Below are 24,085 nucleotides of genomic sequence, written 5' to 3'. Positions count from 1 at the left end.
GCGCGCGCGGTGTTTGTCCCGCCGGCGCGGCCCAGGTCGGCGCGTTCAAACGCGCCGCGTATAAGGCGCCGTTTTCCGCGTCGCGATTGCAGTTTACGGGCCGAACCGAGCCGGCGCGGCCGAGGGGAATTTCATTTCACGTGGCCGACTTGGCGTGAGGAGCCCGTCTACGTGGGAGGACGCATGTTGCCGCATTTGATTAGCCCCGAAGCGACGTTCGAGTCCGCTGCTTATTGGGTACGTGCAAGCGAGACACGCGATCGCCATTATACGCGTGTTTGAGTAATTTCGCGTATTAGACTTCCTGCCTGGTGAGCCCCCCCTCCCCCACCCCTCTCGTCGTCGTTACGTAAGTATATATCGTTGCCACGTACGCGTCGATAGTCGGGTCAGTTAATTAATAATCGGTTAATTACTGTCGCGCGATGCGCGATTTATTTCGCGAGCGGTGATCATTTCTGTCGCAGCCTAATCTACAATGTGTCTAGAAACATTTTATTTTGCAGCCAGTACGTTTGAAACAGTTGTTTAGACATTGTACATGTACAATTGCATGGAAATGAAGGAAAAATGTATTTTATAAGATCGTTGAAAGCGTGAATTAATTTACGATTAAAGGCATTTAGCTTATAACAGTTTTAAATCTCGATACCGAACGCTACTGGAAAAAACGTTTGACGCGACAACTGCTTTTCATCGCGGTGATCGAGTATGTGATAAAACGATGCGACCGTCGACTCGCTCGCATGATTATTCGTCTTTATTCAATCGAACGTGTGTCAACGAAGATGCACGTGATCGCAATTGCAGTTAATCTCGCCCGCGTCGATAAACATTGAGTCTCCTCCCAATCAGCTGGAGAGTTTACGGATTGCGAAGTTTAACGCGATGCGCGTGCGCTTTTGCGCGTCTCCGTTTATTGCTGAAACCCCATAAGAGTCCCCCCCATTGTCTCGTCTATTACATTCGCGAACGTGACCCCTGTAACAATTAACAAGACGGCGGATGGTGGCGGGTCGCGCACACAGTCGCATCCCTGCCGCACAGCGTGGCGCGGCAGGGTGGATTGATTTTTCGCCCCCTGACGTCACGGCGGATCCAGCATGCGCGTGATGGTCAAATACGGCGCCGATATCGGCACCGATGCACATTGCCTACCAAATGAGGAGTGAACTTTATGGCGAGTTACTTCGCGACGATGTGTTCTACCTCTCATTAGCAGCAAATTATCTTTATTGTTGAAAGAAATTTGATTGGTCTTTATAATATACTAATATATTATTATCACGATATATATTATTAGCATCTCATTGTTCAATATATAAAGAAAAAATAATTTTATTTAATGTGAATAACGTGTGTATAAAGTATGTATGTGTGTGAAATATATGTTTAAAATGCGATTGAATTTAATAAGGAAAGATAGCTTTGTACAATAAAGGAATAATGAAAATAACATAAGCGCCGATACCGGATATTAGATAAAATATATTTTAGTGAACATAACAAGTTTTAAAAGATATACAGGGTGTCCTGAAATTCGCGAATCAAAATACCATAGCAAGAATGTCGTCGAAAAAATAAATTAAAAAGTTATTTGCCATTTTTCGTTCCGAGCAGTAGTTTTTTTTTAGATGAAAAGGTTCAAAACAGGCCAATCATACATTACGGTTGAACGGTTGAAGTTTAGTGCACTAACACTATCGACGCGCGACTCACGAACAGGTTTCCGTTCAACCGTAATGTATGATTGGCCTGTTTTGAACCTTTTTATCTAAAAACAACTACTGCTCGGAACGAAAAATGGCAAATAACTTTTTAATTTATTTTTCGACATTCTTGCTATGGTATTTTGATTCGCGAATTTCAGGACACCCTGTATATGAAATTAAACACAAAATTGATATCAATAATTAAAATAATAGAAAAGAAAGACACTAGAAGTAGTGGGAGCCATTACCGGATAGAAAGTGATAAATAATAGATATAAGATTTAAAGTATACATGTTAAAGAGGTGATATCATCAGTATACAAAAAAGTTAAATGTTTCGGTCACGAGAGTGACCCTCTTCAGTAACAATCTGATCGAAAAACGCTAAGTCATTATTTGAACGGTGATGTTTGTTACAAATGGAGTTGATTGGAATTAAAATATGTAAAAATCATAGAATGTCAATTAAGATATACGCAGATTATGAGTAATAGAAAGAAGAACTAGACACTTATGTAAGCTTAAGTTATATCATAATACAACTTTATCATTGAAGAGGGTTAGATTCGAAGATTGAAATGTTTGATGTTTAATTTTAGACATATCTTTTGAAACGTTACGTTCACTAAAATATAATTTTCCTCGGTAATATAGTGATTAGTATCCCCGCCTGTCACTAAAATATAATATTTCATCTAATATCCGAGGGTTGTCGGTTTTTAATTTTACTTTATTTTTGTTATTTAAACAAAATGAAGTTCCAAACATCTTCCGCTATTGGTGCAGTAGCCATCACTACAAATACTGTATAACCAACATCAGCGAGCATTAAACTCATTAATCTTCCAATATTGCACGGATGATATTAACTGATAACCGGACACACATTCAATTTCAGCTTATTAAAGTTGACATTGTGGACCGGAGGAGAAAAAGTTGAGTGATTATACGTTCGAGAATAAGTCAGCTTATTGCTCCATTCGGCCTCGATGAAGCTGTTCGGAGTTCCATTCAGCAAATTCCATTGACGATGATCAAACCCTTTAAGTGTCGCTAACAGCTATTGACACCGACAAGTAACAGATATAGAACGGTTAAACCAGGGGCGGGAGGGTAAGGTCTGATGTAGAACACATCGCGAAACGAATAACATTTCACTATGAGCGCTTGAGCAGCCCTCTTTCTCATTAGGAAGAAATAAGCGGTAATAGGTCTGCCGCAGCGCCATCAAAATCGAATATCTAATTGTACAACTTTCTAAACGAGGAGTCGTTAACTCTTTATTGATCTTCCTCACTTCTCTCATTTCTTCGCTTGTCCGGTCTTCAGAAGCTCAAGACGATGGACTTCTCTCGAGTGAACGACGGCTTCTTTGTGTATTCATATTTTATACTCGGGCAATTCCCAATGAGAACACTAACGTCGAATCGACGTCAATGGAGGTCTCGAAGAGGAAGCGACAATTGTACGTGAAAGATCAGCCCGAATACTTTCCTTTCTAATTATCGCAGCGACTGTAAACCAAGGACCCATGTAGGTTATTCGAGAAGACACCGCGGAGAGATAAGCGCGTCGTCGCGGGCTGATTTCAAGTGAGTATCTCTTGAAGGACGGTATTTCCCTGGGGTGAGAGGCTCACTTACGGAAGTTGGATCGCGTATCGCTGCGTCTCGCGAGGGAGAGGTTTCGTCGGAGGGACGGGGTTGGCGAGACGCGTTTATATATGAAATAACGTCAAGATCATGTCGGCGGGGAGGAAAGAGGAGACAGGGACAGGGGGAAGAGGGCAAACGAGGGACAGAGTGGATACCACGGGGGGTGGCTGTGGTTCCGATGCGCGGTGGAACGTCGGGGTCACGGTGGGTTCATTCAGCGATGTGCAGTTGGCTGGGTATTGTCTGTCGCGTTCTCTCTCTTTCCCAACCTCCTCTCCGCGATCGTTCCCTCTCTAGGCCTCATCCGCCGGCGCGTTAGAAGCTTTCTCTCTCTCCCTCGTCCCACCCCAACCCGTTATACGATACGTTCTCGCCGTCGCCGGCGGTGCCACCACCGGGGCAGCACCGAGCGAGCGAGCGTTCGTCGACGGTGCGGCCGTCGCGATTTTCCCACTGTCTCTCCTCCGCCGGTTGTACGCGGCTGCACGTACCCGCGCTGCGCACGGTCCACGTGCGTCGACATGACGGCAGCGCGACGCATTCTCGTCGTCCACCTGGCCGAGCCTCGGCGGGAACGTGCGACGGCGACGGCGACGACGACGACGGCGGCGGCAGTGTCAGCCTCGGCGGTGGCGGTGACGGCGGTGTCTTCGATCGGCCGACGGCTCCCGTGAGCGGAGGTGGGTCAGCTCGAACTCGCGCCCGAGTCAGTCGTTGACAGGTGGTGCGCAGTTCCGCTTGGTGCACGCGCGGGGTCTCTCCGACGTGTGTGCACGCGTCTCCTCCGCGTGGAGAGGTCCGTGCGCGTGGACCCGCTCGCGTTAATCGCCGGCCCTCCGCGAGCTCTTCTCCCGGAGGGCAAAAGGCGCGGGGAGAGGGCCGCGAATTGACCGAGAGGCTGAAGGAGAGGGTAGGGAGTCGTAGAGGGGTGGCGGATGCGCGAGGCGCATTCGCGGAGAGACGTCAGATCCAGAAAAGCAGGAGGTCCCCGGTCGAGCGATTAATATACATTCCCGTCGCGGTCGGAGGAACGTTGGAGAACGCGGCAAGGAGGAGCCCGCGTCGAGATAACCGGCGCACTTGCCAGCCGATCGACGGCGCGATCGTTAATCCGGGAGGCGAGGGTCCGCGAGAGCGGAGCGCGGTCCTCGCGTTTCTTCCCCCCTCGCCTCGGTGGAATGCCCCTCCTCGTGCGCCCGCCCTGTCAGGACGTCAGCTGGAACTTGCGTGGAACGTCCTGGTTGCGCGACGTGCCGCCGCTGCAGCTTCTAGTCCGTCGCCGCGCTCCGACAGACGACGGCGGCCGCAGGCGGGAGGCACGGAGGAGCGGCGATCGTTAGACTCTCACCCGCGTCCGCCGCGCGACTTTCTTCGTGACGTGGTGCAATCCGCGCCCGTCCGCCCTGCGCGGAGGAGACCCCGGCCCTCGGCTCCGCCGCGGATAAGGGAGCTGACGTCCGTGCCGAGTACGCCTCGTCGTCAACAGGCGGGAGAGCCGCACGCGGGTAATTTCTCGGAGCGTCGACTCTGTCTTCTCTCTTTCTCTCTCTTTCCTCTTCTCTCTCCTCGTGGCTACGCAGTCAATTGTACGTACCGTGCATGTGTGTTCTCTGTTCGCGCGAGAACGTGCCAAACCCGCCGCGTGTATTCGCGCGCAGCGTTCATCAGCTGTGCAGCTGTCATCGAGAGAAACGGTGAGGGGGGGGGGGTCAAGGAGATACTTGGCATCGCGCGATCTTCGATTCTCTCGCTGTCATCTCGCGGAAGATCCATCGCGACGCGACGAGAGCGTCGGAAAGCCGCGGCAATGCAGGTTCATCCGCGCACGGATCCGTCGTGCTCCGGAACGACGGAGTTCGCGAGGGACGCCCGTTCCCTCGTTCTTTTTTTTCCGCGACGCTCGCATCCGGCGCTACTCCCGGTTAGACGCGCGACGACACTCGAGAGGAGAAAAACGGAGTCGCGACGCGGTCCAGGAGCTCGATCGAGCGTCGCCGCGCTTGGCGTCGCGTCGGTGCGCGCGTCACGCGTCGCGTGGTCGTTGACTATTATTCCATCTATTTATCTCCGGCTTCTCGCTTTCTCTCTATCTCCCTCTTTCTCTCGCTCTCTCTCTCTCTCTCTCTCTCTCTGGCTATCCGTCCATCTCGCTTTTAACTTACATAAGAGAGCACTGTCTGCAGCGCGAGTGCGAGCGTCCCCGCTGCTCGCGGGCTGCAGAGGCGAGCCTGGTATCCGCGGCGCCCTGACCTCGCGATCGTTAACGTCAGGAACGTTTCGCCAGAAACGTTAACGTCGCGCGGCGGAAAAACATTAAGCGCGTACCGGGCACATTACCGCACACGTGCCGCGCGATGTGTCTGCGTCAAGACCGAGAGACTAGCAATGGCCGACTTGGTTTGGGATTGGCGATTGGCGATTGTCTTCTAACCAATGAGAGCAGCCATTTAATCGACTCTCATTGGCTAGAGGACAATCGGCAATCGCCAATCCCAATTAAAGGCGGCAATTGCTAGTCTAATTCGGTCTTTACGCGCGTAATAATGAATAGGGGTGTATCCTCGGGGAGGTAGGCAGACGCGCCGCTTAATAACTTCTGCGGCGCGAAATATAACGGGCTAGACCGGACTTGAATCTGGGATCTTCCGCTTGTCGAGCGATACACAAAATATTCCGCAATACTCGCAAGGGAGGATTTTCTTTCCAAACTTATCTCGAAGGGAATTGTAATCGTGGGACAACACGCGCCACTCGCGAATCATCCGATCGAACGCATCTCGTGCTCGTCGTAATAATCGCGTTATTGCCCCGACGACCTATTGTGTATGCACCTGCCCTCCCCCTCGTTGTCGCGCGATCGTTTTCCCAAACGACGCAATTCCTCCTTTGCATCTCTCCTCTCACGATCGGCCTCCGCGGCGATTCGTGGAAACGATTACGCCGCCGAGTGTACAAACCGTCCGCGAGGACGCACAGTGTTACGTACCAATGGAGGATCGGGACTCGACCGTCGACCCACAGCCGCGCGCGCGGCACAGTTAAAAATTGATTTATGCCCTCCCGCCAACATTGTGCGAGACGCGGCGTGTTGCGGCACATATTTCGCGATTATTCGCCGTAATGACCGCCGCCGATTGCCGCGTGTATCACGATTTAAGCGCTGGCGCGTGCCAATGCCGTTCGCGATTCCGTCCGTCGCCTCGCGAGAGGAACGGGCTCCTCCCGATCGACGGGCCGCGGACAGGGATCGGAAGCGGTGATACGCGCGTATCACCACGCGACGCGATCGACAGGTGCGCACGTGACACCCGCGACACGCGACGCTTCTCCGGCGCGGCGTGATTACGTAACGCCGGCGCTAGCCTCCGATATCAAATTGTTATATATCTGATAGAGCCTTTGTACAAATGAGGAAACTCGGTGTGCTTATATATAGCCCGCGACGAGTGGCGCGTAACGTTACACGTGACACGCGACACGCGACGCTACGATTTCCGGCGTAACGCGGAGGCGATCTTCGCGGGTCCACCGTCGCAGTACCGCGATTAGCCGCTAAAAGAGGTCGGCAATAAGAACACCGTTTACCTAATTAGCGCGGCCGACGGACGGACGCGGGCTCGGCTCGGCCGTCGCGCGGCTCGTTGACCCCGGCAGCGTGCAATTCTTGGACTTGGACCGTCCTTCGGGCCGGATTGATTTACGCGCCGCGCGCTCGCGACGCGACGCGACGATTCGGAGGCGAGGAAGGCGAGCAAAGTGACGAACAGGGAGAATGGAAGAAAGCGGAGGAGACGAGACGGTGCGCCGACCCGCGAGAGCTACCCGCCTACTCGATTTTTCCCACATCGCGCTCGGCGGCGCAGTCCTCTTCCACTCGCCCGCGGCTCCGACCTCCCCGTTCTGCAATGCGTCAGCGACGGCTTCTACCGCCGCGCCGCTGCTATCTACGGTCCGCTCCCGCGCGTTCTACATCCGTTCGCCGCTCCTCTCGCGCCGCCACAATGCGGCCACGTCGGGGCGTCATATATGCCACCGATGTTGGATCACGAACGTTTTTCAAAGGCACTTCCGGCGGGGACGCGCGGTCGCGTCGCGAATCGTAAATGCGTCCGTCCCTTAGAGAAATAGACATTAGAAAAATAAGAAATATGAAAAGCAAATTTGGACGATTTAAACTGTTGTTTAAGGTAAACTTGAAACTTACTTTAAGAATTTAAAAGAGCACTTCGGGAACTGTGTGAAAGGTATGTCGTATAATTTACAATATCGCGCGCGGTTTTCTTCTTACGAGAAAGTGCTGTGCCGCGCGGCCCTCTAGCGGGAACTTCGACAGGCTTGGCTATCTAAAAATTACTTTAGTGTCTAAAATTATTCTAAAATTTCTCAAGTGCACTTGTAACTTTTTAAAGTAAATTCTTAGATTTGAAAGATTACTTTTGAAAACTTTAATTTCATCTAGAGTAAATTCTTCCAAGAGGCGGCACGAGGGAAGGGCGATAATTAATAGCTGTTAAAATTTTACGCGGGCTAATTAAGCGGTTATCGATGAACGTTGACGTACGCGGCGTTTAATGTTAAGCGACGGTGGTTCTACTGGAAATTATTCAAGACTTAATGAGGTGATTATTAGGGAGGCCTCGCGATCGCGAACCCGTTTGGATTTGCCGCTCGTTGCGGATCTACGAAAATACCCGCCGAGTTTATTAGGATTTGACTATTTAAAGCGGGCTAATAGTCGTTTCTGCTATGTATATCGATGACGTCAGGGCGATATTTCTCTGACTAAATACACTCTCGTAAACGCATATATAGGACAGTGAAATAGAAACTGAAATCAATTTAAAACTTTGGAAATAGCCGCTCTGCCGCGTCACTAATGCCTAATCCGCAATGTGCTCTTTGCGTCTGCGTACTATTTTGCAGCCAATAAATACGTTTAAACAATTTGTGCTAATTTGCTAAGTTGTACAATCGTACATTGTCGACAAGTTTTTTAAGCGTTTTGACTCGCTTATACGAAATAGAATGTTTCTAGATGCAAAGAGCGCATTGGAGACCAGGCTTGAAGTTTCAGAATGCGTCGATCGCGTTGCATTAATCTTCCCGTTTCCTTACAACGCGAGGTAACGAATAAATGCATTGCGAAGTGTTTTTGCGACAAACCTCGACTCTAACTTTTAAATTACTTCGCACAACTCTGCATATTCTCCGCCCGGGAAAAAATGGGGAAAAATCCCATTATATATGTCTTAATCATGTAATATCTTATTATATCTCACGAGATTAAATTCCAAAACTCATCAGATTCTCAAAGATTTTACACTTTTCTTGAATGTTCGAGATAACCACCCTTGGGAAAATTTACTTGAAATAAAATTAAAGTTTTTAAAGGTAATCTTTCAAATCTAAGAGTTTACTTAAAGAAGTTAAAAGTTTACTTCAGAAATTTTAAAGTAATTTTGGACACTTGAAGGAATTTTTAGATAGCCAAGTTTGTCGAAGTTGCCGCTAGAGGGTCGCGCGGCATAGCACTTTCTCGTAAGAAGAAAACCGCACGCGGTATTTATTATAAATTATATCACATACTTTTCACAATTCTTAAAGTTTTCTCTTAAATTCTTAAAACAAGTTTACCTTAAATAAATGTTTAAAGCGTCCAAATTTGCTTTTTATATTTCTTAGTTTTCTAAAGTAAAATTTTTAGGTTTTCTAAGGTATATTTTCCCAAGGGTATCTATTGAGATTTAACTAAATCTATAATTAAATGTTCTAAAGGGACATCATTAGATCTCAACAGATAATAACATTAAATATTTAATAAAAGTATCAGATCTCTGAAGATCTGATGATTTTAGATATAATTATAATAAATATTACATGATAAAACATATAATGAGATATTTTCATTTTTTCCGCCAGCGGAAAATTACAGCCAATTTCCCTGCTTCCAAAGTAAATTAGTATAATTACAGTGACTCGTCTCGTCACCTTAACAGCAGAGTGATTTCCGCGTGGAAAGATATCGTCTTCTTTCGATTAATAAAGCACAGCGGCGGCGAATTTACGACCAAGTTACGACGGTGAATATCTTCAAGCTCCGATGTTTTCAATTCTCACAAACTTCAGGAAAGTTACAGCGAAACGGGAGACTCGCTCGAGTATCAGTGGCATATTTTCTTAGTAAATCGAGACGGTGGCATCGACCAATCGCGAATGAAATATTATTCCCATTGCCGAATTCATAACACGATATTATTGATTTTAGCAGCGACGGGTGCGATATTCGATCGGAAATAAAACTTATTATAATTTACGTTCTTGAAAATATACGAAGGACACGAGATTTATAATTAATTTTGAGAAGAATTTATTGCGGTACTTATCGTCCCCTAATATGTTTGAATTCGCTAAATCTTTATTTTTTTTTCTTACATTTAAGTTTGCTTTAATTCGTGTTCACCTTGAGCGAATCGTTCTGTTTTCAGCCTCTTGTTTCGAGCAAAACGTTCATTTTAATGTCCGTCGCAATTGGTGCGTAGCGTGGCAGGAAGCACGAAAACAACTCAACGTCATATTGGCAAAGATCGATAGGCCTTGCTGAAAGTTGATAACGACTTTTGTTTCCGATTCTAACCGGCGTAAACTATCCGCTTCTATTAGCTCGCTTTATCGTACACTTAAATTATAATATGCGCGGTTTATTGCATATTGCTTGAAACACGATAGTAGAGGAACGTCCTCTATTATGAGATAGGCTTCTAAGGTGAGATAGCAGGTTTTCAACATCCAAATTCGATTACAAATCTTTTTTCGCGACGATTACACGATCTAACAATCGATTTTCCACTAAAGATTTCACTTGAAGAGTAACAAATTCATGGTGGAACCAATAGATGAGACTTGTTCATATTAGGAACGTGTTTCATAATAGGAAACTTCCCTCCACTAATTTGTTCACAGTACCGAGTTTTTCTAAGTGTTGAAAGGCTGTGAAATATCCGCGAGACGACGAGAAGCAGCGCGTTTGAGTTTCAAAAGGAGTCAACGCACACACGCCACTCTTAAAATAGAAACTTTGCTCGGTGTAACATTTGGCAATTGAAAAAAATTACAGCCGCTTTTAACTTGAAGATTGGCTATTTACGACTCGTAATGGATCAAAAGAACCGAGCTATCTATAGCACCATGGGCGATGATTGCTGCATAATATCTTAGCCTCGCGGGCAATTTGAGCCGAGATCCTGTTCCCGCACGGTGGATTACGCGAGATTACAGTGACAATAATCCCGATGGAAAAAAAAACTCCGAGGGGATACCGAAACATTGCCTCGCTACAGAGAGATTCACGGTGTTCGTCGTCTATTCACCGATTTAGCGTCGTTAAGGGGATCCTAAAGCCGTCTGTTTTATCGACATTCTTTGTTAGAAGTAATCTTTTAATTGGCTTTATAGAAATGCAAAACTCTTTTACGGAATCAAAGTATGCAGCAAAATCTAGACTATGCTAGTCGACTTTATATCAAAAACGAAAAAAAATGTTACTAATTTTTTGTACACTTGACGAAAATATTTGCTTGATGCAAGAATTCTACAATAAATATATATAAAATGAGACCAGCATACTCTAGGGACAATATATCAGAACAATATTGTGCAATTAGAACTAAGATTAATAGCCTAGAAAAAAGATTACTTCTAATAAACGCAAGTCCAGAAATCCAAGTCTAGAAGAAGAGGAAAAGAGCAGCATGGCGTGTAGAAATAGTTGCGGGCTTTTTCAAGAGATGATCGCTGCCAAACATCTGTCAGATTGTCAGTAAAGCTATGGCGTTGACGATGCTAGAATTCGATCCAAAATCTCGGTCTGAGCAATGCGTAGCTAATAAAATTGCGGCTTTTTCGTAAAAGTTGCAAATTGACTGGCCATAAATTTTTCGGACCGAGTAGAACTTGGAATTAAAAATGTCGATAATTGACGTTTTTAATTCCGTCTTCTATCTTATCGACACTGGTCGAGTTTGTAAGCGGCTTTAGGCTCCCCTTAACGTTAAATAAGGCACAAGAGAAATTATTACATTTGCAGATTACACGATATCTAAAAATACGAGGTCAGATTGACACGCGAAGAGCCAGAGATTGTAGCTAATTATCCACCACCCTACCCGATCAATAACTTCATATATGAGGCGTTTTATCGATGCGATCACTCGGACACGAAACGGACGGATATACATATTCCATCTCCAATTCATTTTTAATCGCGAGATGCACGATTCGCTGAATGAACGGAGAGCGGACACTTGCCATAAATTCCATTTCATGAAAGTAGGTCTCGTCCAAAGACACTTCCCGGAAAGCGTCAGCGAAACAGGCGGACTATTGAGCGACGGGGCTTTCGAGTTTCGCGTCGTGACTCAAGTGAATATTACGTTTTGCGTATCTCGAGCAGTTGTCACCTAGCATTATCGACATGTTTCCTCCGGGCGTACAATATTATCGTAACAAGCGGATATTATAACATTATTCCCGCGTAGCGAGCGTCGCCTTGGGATGCACTTGACATGAAAGTCATGGGTAAACCACTTCCAGTTTTCTTACTACTCCGCACTTTGACTCATTACGCTTGAGATTAAATCTGCAGCTGTGCTAGTCGAACAGATTATGGATTTGTAATGGGCGACAGCAAGTGAAACAAAATATAAAACTTCAGTTATTTGCGATAAAGCGTGGATTATGCGAAGCCTTACCTGCAACTACAGTTGCAATTTTAGAAAGTAGCGTTGTAAATTTTTTGAAAACGACCTTCGACCAATAAGACGAGGCGAGACTATTCGAGCGCCCGGGAAAAAATGGAAATATCTCATTATATATGTCTCAATCGTGTAATATCTAATTATATCCAATTCTAAAATCATCAGATCTTCGGAGATCTGACATTTTTATTGAATATTCAATGTTATTATCTATTGAGATCTAATTATGTTCTCTTAGGACATCTAATTATAGACTTTGTTAGATCTCAATAGATGCCTCAATAGATTTATAGAACATATTCGTATAATAAACAGAGGAAAGTCCTGATACGATGATACGAGATAGCGGGTCTTCAACATCCGATTTCACAAATCTTTCTTCGCATACATTACAAGCACGATCTAATAATAAATTTTCCACTAAATGGATCTCATATTAGGAGCATATTTCACAATAGGCGACTCTCCCTCTAGTATTTATATTATAAAGTGGCTTAAGTAAAGAATAGGTGAAATTGATTTTATTGATAATCGAGTTGACACGTTCTTTAATATCGTGGAAATCGAACGACATTTAATATTAAGTTCAGACATGACTTAACCTAACGTTATGTTAATGAATCTTTAAATGATACACGTATATGTGTAACATTGTCTGCGGGAGCTTTCAAGCATCTTTAGATACGCTGCAGCGACCGTTCATTCGTGTAAGTTCTCTAAACAGATCTATAAAATCGCACGTAACGATGAGCAGACAATTGCTTTCGCATGGAAACTAGACCCTAGCGGAAGAAATTACAAAACATTGACTTGAAATAGAAATTTGTAGAAATTTTTGTGTCTTCGTTGAAACATTAATTTTTTTGTAAAAACATCTACGAAATAGTACCACAAATTACAATGTTTTCAAATCAAGAAATTATTGCAAGTAGTATTTCATGAAAATGTACAATTTTGTAAAAATTAGTACAAAACTTTACTAGTTTTAAAAGTTTGAGAAACAACAAAATCTTAGAGAATTAAAACATCTGCTTATTCGTAGAATATTACAAAAATTAACAAAAGTGTTCCAATTCTAGCATTTTCATGTTGATTTTGATAACACTTTTTAAATTTACGTAGAATTTCTTAGGTTCTGGCAGTTATATTTAATTTTTTTTTGGGTAGAATTTTGTAGAATTATTTCCGGCAGGGAAGTCGCGAAGGAAAAGCCGACGAGATGTTGAATGGAAATTCGTAGAAGGGGGACTCGATATAGCGTGCGGCCGTCGAGAATGAAGTTCACCGAGCGGCTGAGGATTTTGAGAATGAATTAGTCAGAGGGGTATACGTATATCTACGCGCTCGTTCAGGGTTAAGGCGGTATGGAAATCGCGGCTGAGATCGCGAAGCTTCCGTTCTAAATATAGAAGAAAACCCTTTTCTAGTGTCAAAGCATACTCGCACGTATGTACAGACGCGCACACGCGCGCATTGGAAACACGTATTTGAAATGACTAAACGTTTCAGATTCTTATCCCCTGCCGACGTGCCTAATGTACACCTACCGATACGTCCTACACGAATGTGCTGTTTTTGCGAAAACGTGCAATCATGCCATCTTCGCAATTTGTCAAATTATCCTTCCAGCTTGACATGATGGATGACGGCATCCCCGGTCGTAGATTATTTTTGGCACGAATATAATTTTCCTCCCCACTTTCCGCATCTTCGATTGTTCCAAGATGTGATCGAAGAGGTCGAGCTTGAGGGGGGAGGGGCGGGGGGAGGGGGGGTGGCTTTCCGGTCACGAGTTGTGCGCTTTAAATCGAGGATTGAGACATTCACTCGCACGACCCGATTTCCCATGCAATTAATTTAAATCGGATCCCACTTGGCGGCAATTACGATTCATCGTGTCAACGCAAGTAAATAGTTTGCCGCTGAAAGTTGAATAGACCTCGCGCCGAGGCAGCTGTGAATCGCTGAATAATTCACACAGAAAACACTACGGAATATGTAACACACGCTTAAAGGCGCATTATGCAACAGTCAATTATCGAAAGCATAGCACAACGTCTACGTGTTCTTGCGCCTAAGGCTAGGCGCCCACTTAAGTGCCGTATTGTCGTGAGCGAGCAATGGTTCTCGATACTATAACGTTATCGAGAGTCACGTTGACGCATCGCTTCCGTGTGTTTCAGTTTTAGCGCATATCTTATCAACGGCAAGGTCGAGGACGTTGCGTTCCGGTCCGGTTATCGGATGTGGTGCACGCATTTGGCGGCTACGGAAACGACAGCGGTAGCGTCACCCGTGTCGGCGGCAGCGGTCGAGAACTCGAGCGATCTGGCTGGTGAGAGGGCATACTGCATGAGCAGGGGAGACTGCCGGTGATGGACAATGAGCAGCCGCACCAGGAACTGGTCAAGTGCGTGGTCGTGGGTGACACGGCAGTCGGAAAGACCAGACTGATCTGCGCCAGGGCCTGCAACAAGCACGTGTCGCTGTCACAGCTGCTGACTACTCACGTGCCCACGGTCTGGGCTATCGATCAGTATCGGATCTACAAGGATGTGAGTCCGCCCGCGATTAATTGCGGCTCCCTCCGCGCCCCTTCTCGCTCGAAGGCGCATTTAATGCAATCGTTGATCAAATTTAATTCGAAATACGCGGAATCGAATAATTAACGATATGAATTATATCGCGTAAATTTGAAATTTGCGCGATTAAATGGAACGATACCCCGTTGAAAATGTTAGACCGAATAAGACCAGATCACATGCAATTTCAATGTAAATAACCAAGAGTCTTATTAAGCATTGAAATTGCGTGTAATCTGATCGTATTCTATTATTTTAAACGTGGTAATTACGAGGTGATTTAACGAGAATTCAAAAGTGATTCTAATTCTTTCTACCCAGACCTTCGTTGAGACAAAAGTTCGTCATTGTCAAGTTTAAGGCTACTCTCTGCATGTTATTAATTTTTCTAGAAATATGCGATGGTATTAAATAATGTGGTGTGATACGTGGCAGGTGTTGGAGCGATCTTGGGAGGTAGTAGACAATGTAAACGTGTCGCTACGGCTCTGGGACACATTTGGCGATCACGAGAAGGATCGACGTTTCGCATACGGCAGGTAAGATCGAGCGGCGCGGTTTTTTTTCCCCGAATTATCGGAATTGCTTATTAACCGGGAGGGTTTTTCCTAGGTCTGACGTCGTGTTACTATGTTTCTCCATAACCAACCCCGTTTCCTTGCGAAACTGCAAGGTGATGTGGTACCCCGAGATAAGGAGGTTCTGCCCGCAGACACCGGTCCTGTTGGTCGGATGCAAAAACGATCTGCGATACATGTATCGGGACGAAACTTATCTCAGTTACTTCCGCGACCGCAGTCCCTTCGTAAGGTAAATTACTTCCTCTGAGCAATTGACTAGGAGAAAAATTAGGCCGGTACTCGTAGTCAGATCTTATAGTCAAGACTGTCTCAAGATCATCATCTTTGGGTACTCCGTAGCCACTGAAATGTTCCGTACGGCATCTTTAGATAAATTCAAGACGCTCTCGAGTTTAAGATCCGACTATAAATACCTTAGAGACACATAACTTAACGACGGTCCTTTCTGCGAAATGGGATTCAGAAAATTCGGAAAGCATGGATTTCATCCAAACTTTAGAATTGTCGATCTTGGAATTTCTTCTTAAGTTTTTAAAACTTTTTAATTTTGTAGTTTCCATCTATTTCCCTGAGCACGTAGAATTACAAATTTTAGTTGAGAGAGAGATAGAGAGAACGCAGTATAGATTTATCTTAGGTAATTTCGTCGTAGATTAATTAATTTTTATATTTAATAATTTCAACTTGCAAAACGAACTTTGAACAAATTTGTTCTAAAACGTGTAAAAATTCTTTCAATAACCAGCCGAAGCACATTTCAGTTATTTTAATCGACCGCATCTCTTTTTGGCTACAAACGAAATTCACGCGCGGCTCTCTGATTTTTTTTTAGCCTCGTGTGAAACTCATTCACTCGCATCGGTGCTCCTTCAGCGACGGTCAGTTTACCGAAGTATGTCCAAGTATTGATTTTTCGCTGAGTCTCCGTAAGCTTCCTCGAAATCTTTTACCGGCAAAAAAATATTCATTACGATCAGCTTATGCCGACATCGCGGCATATGAATTTTAAAACGACGCCAGGCAATTGATTGAGGAGCTTAAAATTCTTGATAGTCGAGTCAAAATTAACCGAACCTTGACACACGACGATTAACTCCCGCGGGAGGAAGCCTGAAAGTTTCTCGTGACTTTTAGCGATCCCTTCTTTTTACGGTCGCGCTCGGAATGACTTCATCGTCATTTGAGCTTCACCTTTGTCGACAGCGACGTGTCGCGTCCCAAATGGCGATTTGCGCCTGAAGCATAATCAATTATCCCGTTTGCAATTGTTCGCAGGGCTACGAGAAAGAGCGATCTGGTGATGCCGGATCAGGCGCGGGCGGTGGCGCGAGAGCTCGGCGTGTGCTATTACGAGACGAGCGTTTTCACTTATTACGGCGTGAACGAGGTGTTCGAGAATTCAATACGCGCCGCTTTAATCGCACGTCGGCAGCAGCGTTTCTGGATGACGAACCTGAAGAGAGTGCAGAGACCTTTGTTACAGGTAACTGCGGGCGCTGCGCGCGAGCAATTTCGTGATTCGTCATTCGGAGAAACGGGCCTTCTTAATCCTTGAGAAAATAAAACTTGGAAAGTCTTGAAATGTTACTTTGGAAAAATTAGGAATATGAGAGGTAAATTTCGACACTTAAAACTTTTATTTAAGGTAAACTGAGAACTTCCTTTAAAAATTTAAAACAAAACGGTAGACACGTCCCACGCTAAATCTTTTTAAACATTTATTACACGTAACTGTGTCGCTGGCAATTTTACTTCTAAATGTCGAAACAACTGTGCACGATTTATCCCCTAAATGGAGATTATCATTTTTTGGGCAAATATACCATTTAGAAATTTTATTCCCACCAAACCGCTGCGTTTTGGCGAATCACCTTGATGCAACCATTGTGAAATTTCTTCCCTTTGAACGATGCAATGATTACACAATATTTGAGACATTTTCCTATGGGGGTAATTTTTACACTTAACAATTTCAACCTGCAAAACAACTCTTGAGTCGCTCATCCTCGTGATCTTGGATATCGCTCCGAGTGGACGTAAAATTAAGATCGCGTCCTCGAAAGGAGAACGAGTTCTCTCTTGTTCGATCGATGCTCGAACGATCCTGTTCGCAGGCGTTGATGAGCTATGACGATTTTGACTCGACAGTCGCCCTTCTGCCCACCGAAACCGGTACCGCCGAAGGTGTGCCTGGCCGCGAGCACCTATGAGGACAACATGAAGAGCCTGTGGACGAGGCCGGTTCACACGGACGTCACCCTGATAGCGAGCAACTGCACGTTCTCGGTCCACCGGTGCCTGCTCGCCGCCGCGTCGCCGGCGTTCCACCGGCTCTTCTCGATGGAACTCGCCCAGGAACTGACGCCGCGCAGCTCCAGCGAGTCCAGCATGGTATATGCCAGCTCTATCAGGTTCGGAGGTAGTAGCAGGATAGCACAATAACACATGTTTCCCTTATTGTCTCGTCAAGGTGAGCACTTTCGGCGAGGCCACCGTCGGTGACTTCAACGACGATACCGAGTGCCTAATTCGTATCGATCAAAGCAAACCCGCAAAGTGAGTTGATCATTCCTCATACGTTTACTCCTGCGTCGATTAACCCTTTATTTGGCAAGCCGCAGTCAACGCGTGACGGAACACGTTTCTAATCTTGCGGCTAGATCGTTGCTGATTAACGCGCTAACCCCGTTAAGCGCTTCGCTTTGGGCTTGGTACTAACGGAAGGGGACACGCAATTGGTAAGGCGCTTCGATCATGGGTGAACCCAGCACACTGACATCGCTTACGAAGGTGTTATTGCCAAATAAAGAGTTAGATGCAGCTCCCCCCCTTTAGCCTTTGCACGGTCTTTAAATGTCGGCACATCTGACTTACGTAGCGACGGAACAGTGTTTGCAATTTTTCGTTAATAAGGAGTTTGTATATGCTCGCGCGACAAAACGGGCCCCGCACCAAACGACGTCGTGTACGTTGCAGAGTCTGGGAGCAACTTAAGCGACGATCGAGTTTTCAAGTACTGCCGACGTTGGATAATCAGAGGAAGAGCAACAGCGCGACGAGGGAGCTGAATCATCCTGCCTTCCAAAATATTCGTATATGCCTGGTGAGTGGTTTTCTGACGTTGCCGAGACCACGCGCCCGGTCGCCCCGTCGTCTAATCGCCGTCGAAACGCCTTGCAGACTGAGAACGCGAACGGAGTGCAGCAGCCCATGACCGTAATCACGCTGTCGAAGCTGATCACGCCGCAGGCGATGCAGCAGTGCTTGCAATTCATTTACACGGGCAGCCTGGACAAACGGTACCACGATCTACAAGTACGTTGGATCGGTAGAAATTATCGTAAGAGAAAAGGTACACTCGAAAATGTAAGAAGACCACCCTTTGTCTATCCGCCGCGGAAGTAACGCGCGTGAACAAGCGAACGGAGGTAGGCGCGGTGTAATATCCGGGTGAAGAAACGAGTAAAGAGAATAAAATAGACGACTAGAGCGATTTCGTGGGCTCGCAACGAGGTAGAGACTCGACTGGACGAGCTCTCGAGTTTGACCTGCCTTTACGCGAGCACTGTCTTTACGCTAGGTGTAAATTTTACGGCGATGTTGACGCGAACCGTACGACTCGACCGAGAAACCGCGGCCAGGTCGCGTTTGATAAGAGATACGCGCCGTGCACTTGTCACGATCTCTTAAGAGCGCGAGCTAAAATTGCAACTGTTGCAGAATATACAGTAACTAACGCGGCTCTATTCTTTCAGACAGCTCCTATCGGGCTTCTACTGGTTAGTACAAAGCGAAATGCGTTTGGAAATTTGGCAGTCGCATTGATACATACGTACACGTTTACATGCGCACGCACGCACGCACATAGTAGCCTCATCTAGCTGGATCTGTTTCTGTTGAAGACTTAATTGCGTGATATCATACCATCACACGAGCATGAGCCTTTCTAATTACGGCTAATTACGCGGCAGACTTGTCGCGCTTCCGCGAATGAATCTTTCAATTGGACGACTAAACCATGCGGAGATTAGCCGGCGATAAAAAATAATCGCGGGACAGTTGAACGTCGGGGGAGATCAGAGGCTGTTGAAACCCGCCAAAATTGCCTGCGTCTAATTGTCCTCCGTAGAAATTCTGTTTAACACGGTGCAATTTGGCGACTAATCACATCGCTCTTCGGCGTTTAGCTAACAGGCCATGCTCATTCAGCTTATAGCTCGCGAATCATTGCTTCCGTTGTACCGCGCGACCATCGTTCTTGACATCATCGACCAACGGGGGGGAGATCCTCGAGGAATCGACGCACGGTCGACCTCGACCGAGGGGGTGCCGTGCATGGATACGCTTCCAGTTGTTTCTCACCGACATTCTAGAATCATTGCCTAGTAGGATGGTCCTCTAGCGATCCGGAAGCGATCAGATCTTGTGTCTTTCTTTCTTTCTTCTTTTTTTTTCCTCCAATTGATCATTCTACGTCGACGAAAGTCGCGACGGTGCGCCCGTTTGATGCCTCGATCGCTCTTGCCCGCAGGAGATCAGGCAGGCGGCAGAATTTCTCGAGCTGCCGCAATTGCTCATGGTGCTCGGTAGCATTCAGACGCGGGAGCAGTTCGTTAATAGCGATCTCAATAACCGGTACAAGCAGGTGGTTAGACAGCGACTGGAAGACATCTGTCTGGAGCAAGGTGGGTACCGATCGCGATCGGGAAGATGAAACTTGGGCGTGAGCTCTCGAACTGACAAGAGAACCTAATGCACTCAGGTCTTTTCGCCGACGTGATATTCGAGTTGGACGACGGCAGCGTACCGGCCCACAAAGCGATTCTCACTGCCCGATGCGACGTGATGAAAGCCATGTTCTCTGGCGATTTTCGCGAAAGCAGCGCAAAAGTCGTAAGTGCACTCTGTGAAATACAATGAGCTTCAACTGTCACAACCGATTGCAACCCTAGACATAAAGAATTCTTACAATTTCGTAATATTGCCCGGAACTTTTCATATTGTCAATTTATGAAAATTTCTAATTGCAAGTTCTCTTCGAACACCGTAGAAGAAAAATCTGAGAATATTTCGAAAGTTACACGTATAAAGGGCCTGTGTCCACGATGGTTCGAGTTCTAGCATCGTGAACACAGCCTTAAGAAAGAATTCTAGCAAAGATAAATATTTTCTCAACATTTTCCGAAAAGTGTTTCAATTTGAAATCACATGAAGAGCTTCAGAGACAATTTTCTCACCAGCGTAATCTCGAATAACTCGAATGAACGAAACGTAACAGTCGGTGACGAGAAGTTAAATTAATACGAATCGTATCTCCCGATCGCAATGGCAGATAGTCTTTCCTGGGGTTCGGGAGTACACATTCCACAAGTTACTCTGCTACCTTTACACGGACGAGGTGCCGGCGATCTCCTCGGTCAGGTGCCTGAACCTATTGGAACTAGCCAACAGGCTCTGCCTTCAACGACTGGTGAACTTGGTCGAGAGCAGAGTGATCGAGGATCTTGAGCGGCTTTCGCAAAACGAGGGGAACGACGCCGTGGAAAACTGCCTGAGGTTGTTGGAGCCGTGCAAGGTCGGTCTCACTCGCGCGTTTCGCATCGATTAGGCCGCGATTAAGACGCGTTTAACGCTCAGTTACGATTTCCAGCTGCATAATGCGGATCAGCTGGCAGACTGGTGCATGAACCATCTCTGCGTTAACTATAACAAGCTGTGCAAAATGTCGCCCCGCAGCGTGCGGCTGCTCCATCCGGAGAACCAGGAATACTTGAACGAGCATCGATGGCCGCCGGTCTGGTACGTACATCACGACGGCCGCGTAATTCTTTCTACTGTTTGACTTTGAAGGAAAGAAACTCTCTTTCCCTTGTAACTTTTTTTTTTACGATACACGTCACGCTATTAACGTCGTTGCTACCATTTCTATGTAGGTAAATGATCTCTGTTTAACGTTCGGAGTCAATTGAATCGACGTAATCGACAAGTCGACATCGCTGTTTGCCTAGTTTCCAATTCTGACACCGTCGCAATTTGTTCTATGACAGGTACTTGAAGGACTACGATTACTATCAGAAGTGTTTGGCGGAACAGGTGCGCGAGAACAAGCCGACGCTGAAGCGGAATCGCAATCAGTCCGGCTGCCTGTGCTTCTCGGGCTCGAGCAAAACCAGGCGGGAGGGTAACACCGGGAACGGCGGCGCAAAGTCGACGACGTCGGGCGAGACGCCGGCGGATCGGCCGCTCTTCGACGCCTCGACCGAGTCCGGCGAGCAGGCCGTATGACAGGAGCCAAGCGGCCTCAGCCGCTCCGTTAGATTCATCCTGGTTCTACCTGTGCTCATGGTCTTCATATGCACTATTTTTACTATTTTGATACTGCTACAGATTTATACTTAAGCGGACTGCAAGACACCAAAGAGACTACGCGTAAACGCACGAAAAAGAAAACACACAAATTTAAACACACACATACAGGGTGAGTCGTAAAGGCTGCCCCAACCTTTCACAATAAGAGGTGAATTTACCGACCGCAACTGTAGCCAGCTCGAGTAATAATTGGATATTACATGATTGAGCCATGTAGAACGAGATTTTATCCATTCCTTCTCGAGCTGGCTACAGTTGCGGTCGGTAATTCACCTCTTATTGCGAAAGGTTGGGACAGCCTTTACAACTCACCCTGTATATAGATAATATGTGAATAAAAATATTATAATATACATTATGATATTTTTATTTCTATTCAGCGTGTATAAAATGTGAGGTACATACACACACGTACACGTACACACGCAATACCAATGATCACGCGACGAAAGCCGGTTTAGGGCTAGCTTAGGGGATGCATTCGATTTTAACCTGGTCGAGGTCGAGTCTTGAGTCCTACTCCCTATCTCGTATGTGATTTCTCTTTTTTCTAACGGAGCCACTCTCCACGCCGTGCATTTTTAAAGCTCCGACGCCGCCGATCGTCGGGTCATCGCGAGCGTCCGCGAATTTTTTCGTACGTGGACCTGCGGATTTTTGCGATGCCGCTCACATAACTCTTATCTTCCGCAAATAAAACGAGAATCGTGCGCTTCGAGGGTGAGAACTTTGTACTTTCTCTACGCGCGCGTTGATATTCCCGGGGGTGTGTATACACTCAGAGACAAAATTGTGTGGATGCTGATGCGAGTGAAGATCGACTCACTTTCGTTTAATTCGTATGTTTCCTTATCAAAACGATTGGTGCGAATAAACATATCCATAAACAATCGTTTCACGTATGTACAAACATCTCAGAGAAACGGCAATCTGTAAGAAATAGGAAAGTGAAACTGAGTAGAGAGTGTATTATTTTTGTCGTATATCGAAGAAAAAATATATATATACATATATAAAGCGATTAAAGTCGTCAACTATTCCTATTCTATTTTAGTCATAGAATTTTAAGAGTACTTCCATGTGAAAAGTATAAAGTCATATCAAGATGTTAGATAAAGGTCTCGAGGAATAATGGATAAAGGGAGACTAGTTGAAGGGAGAGTAGTAGCTACATAGGATTGCTTAGAGTTAACGAAATCACGTTGTACACGATAAATGCTCGTATATGCGTACGTTTAATGTCTTTCCACCTCTGTAAAGCAAGGAGCGTTGGCTAAGTGAGGAAAATCAATGATAGGCTCGAGTGTCCACTCATCGTTGTCCCTGACTGTATGTCGCGTCCCAGCGAGAAATGCTCCGATAGGAAAATGTCTCAAACATTGTATAATCATTGCATCATCCAAAAGGAAGAACCTTCGCGATAATTGCATTAAGGTGTTTCGCCAAAACGCAGCGGTTATGCAGGGATAAAATTTCTAAATGGCATTTGCCCAAAAAATGATAATCTCAATTTTGGGGATAAATCATGCACAGTTATTTCGACATTTAGAAGCAAAATTGCCAGCAACACAGTTACGTGTAATAAATGTTTAAGAAGATTTAGCGTGAGACGTGTCTGCTGTTATCTCGTCTCGCGTGAATTTTACTCACAAGTATGAGACGCCTCGTAGCGGCAGCTCGTTTTAACACGACAGCAATTTAATTGTGCAAATATTCTGCCAAGGTGATTTGCAAAAACGCAGCTGATGTTTTGCTGACACACTATTTAGAAATACATTGTGCAGATATTTATCAATATTTGATGCACAGTCTCTATTTCTGCACACGTTGTTCGAAACGTGTGCGCATAATTCCAGCATTCCAAGTTTCGTCGAGATTTTGTCACGTTATTTTTTAAATATTCTCTTATCGGGGTGACTCGTCAATCGTAAAACGATGCTAAATCAACATCGACACCGCCAAATCGATGTCGAATTTGACAGTATCGATTCGAGATCGTTTCGTCGAATCACTTCTCACTGGGGTACTTTCGCGAATGCAACGTGCGATCGTCGCGAGTACTATGCCCCTGCCGATGCAAAGTTACAGCTTCGTTGTTGGAGAACGCGGTTGCGTATTTAGACACCGATCACGGTATGATTGTCGTTTCGGATATGATACTCTCGTGCGCCTCCTCCACGGACCAGCGATTATTGCGACAATCATCCGCGATCCACCGCACGTGATTATTACTTGTACGATATATATATATATATATATTTCAAAAGTGAGATGTGCGTGGGAGAGAAAGTCCCGAGTAACTTGGGCCTCGAAAACGCTTGAAGCGAGAGAAACGGGGCGCGTGGTTGCGTAACGTAGTCGTCCTGTCGTCGATGCGTGTTAGACTGAAGAAACGAGCAATAGCTAGTTTAGTTAGTAGCGCAGCTGATCAGC

At 45.8% G+C, this 24,085-nt stretch overlaps 1 protein-coding gene across 5 annotated transcripts; it reads left to right on the top strand.

Moving 5' to 3' along the window:
* Positions 1-111: 111 nt before the first annotated feature.
* Positions 112-21,735, top strand: LOC105563851 (rho-related BTB domain-containing protein 1). 5 transcript variants are annotated; one of them, XM_012015798.1, is made up of 15 exons: positions 114-237; positions 14,304-14,675; positions 15,138-15,241; positions 15,315-15,512; positions 16,559-16,766; positions 17,432-17,674; positions 17,754-17,839; positions 18,260-18,386; positions 18,464-18,598; positions 19,039-19,062; positions 19,815-19,968; positions 20,046-20,176; positions 20,616-20,858; positions 20,934-21,082; positions 21,331-21,735. In XM_012015798.1, the coding sequence occupies exons 2-15, from the start codon at positions 14,496-14,498 to the stop codon at positions 21,566-21,568; spliced, it is 2,220 nt and encodes a 739-aa protein (XP_011871188.1). In that variant the 5' UTR covers positions 114-237; positions 14,304-14,495; the 3' UTR covers positions 21,569-21,735. The 5 variants fall into 5 exon arrangements, with proteins under 5 accessions (XP_011871192.1, XP_011871188.1, XP_011871191.1 ...); XM_012015800.1 differs by lacking the exon at positions 114-237 and adding an exon at positions 3,770-4,047; XM_012015799.1 differs by lacking the exon at positions 114-237 and adding an exon at positions 4,077-4,872.
* The last annotated feature ends 2,350 nt before the right edge of the window (positions 21,736-24,085 follow it).

Source organism: Vollenhovia emeryi, unplaced genomic scaffold (genome assembly GCF_000949405.1).
Source record: "Vollenhovia emeryi isolate VEMERY1.0 unplaced genomic scaffold, V.emery_V1.0 DF939170.1, whole genome shotgun sequence".
Lineage (NCBI taxonomy): Eukaryota > Metazoa > Arthropoda > Insecta > Hymenoptera > Formicidae > Vollenhovia > Vollenhovia emeryi.
This window is presented reverse-complemented; position numbering and strand designations above follow the sequence as displayed.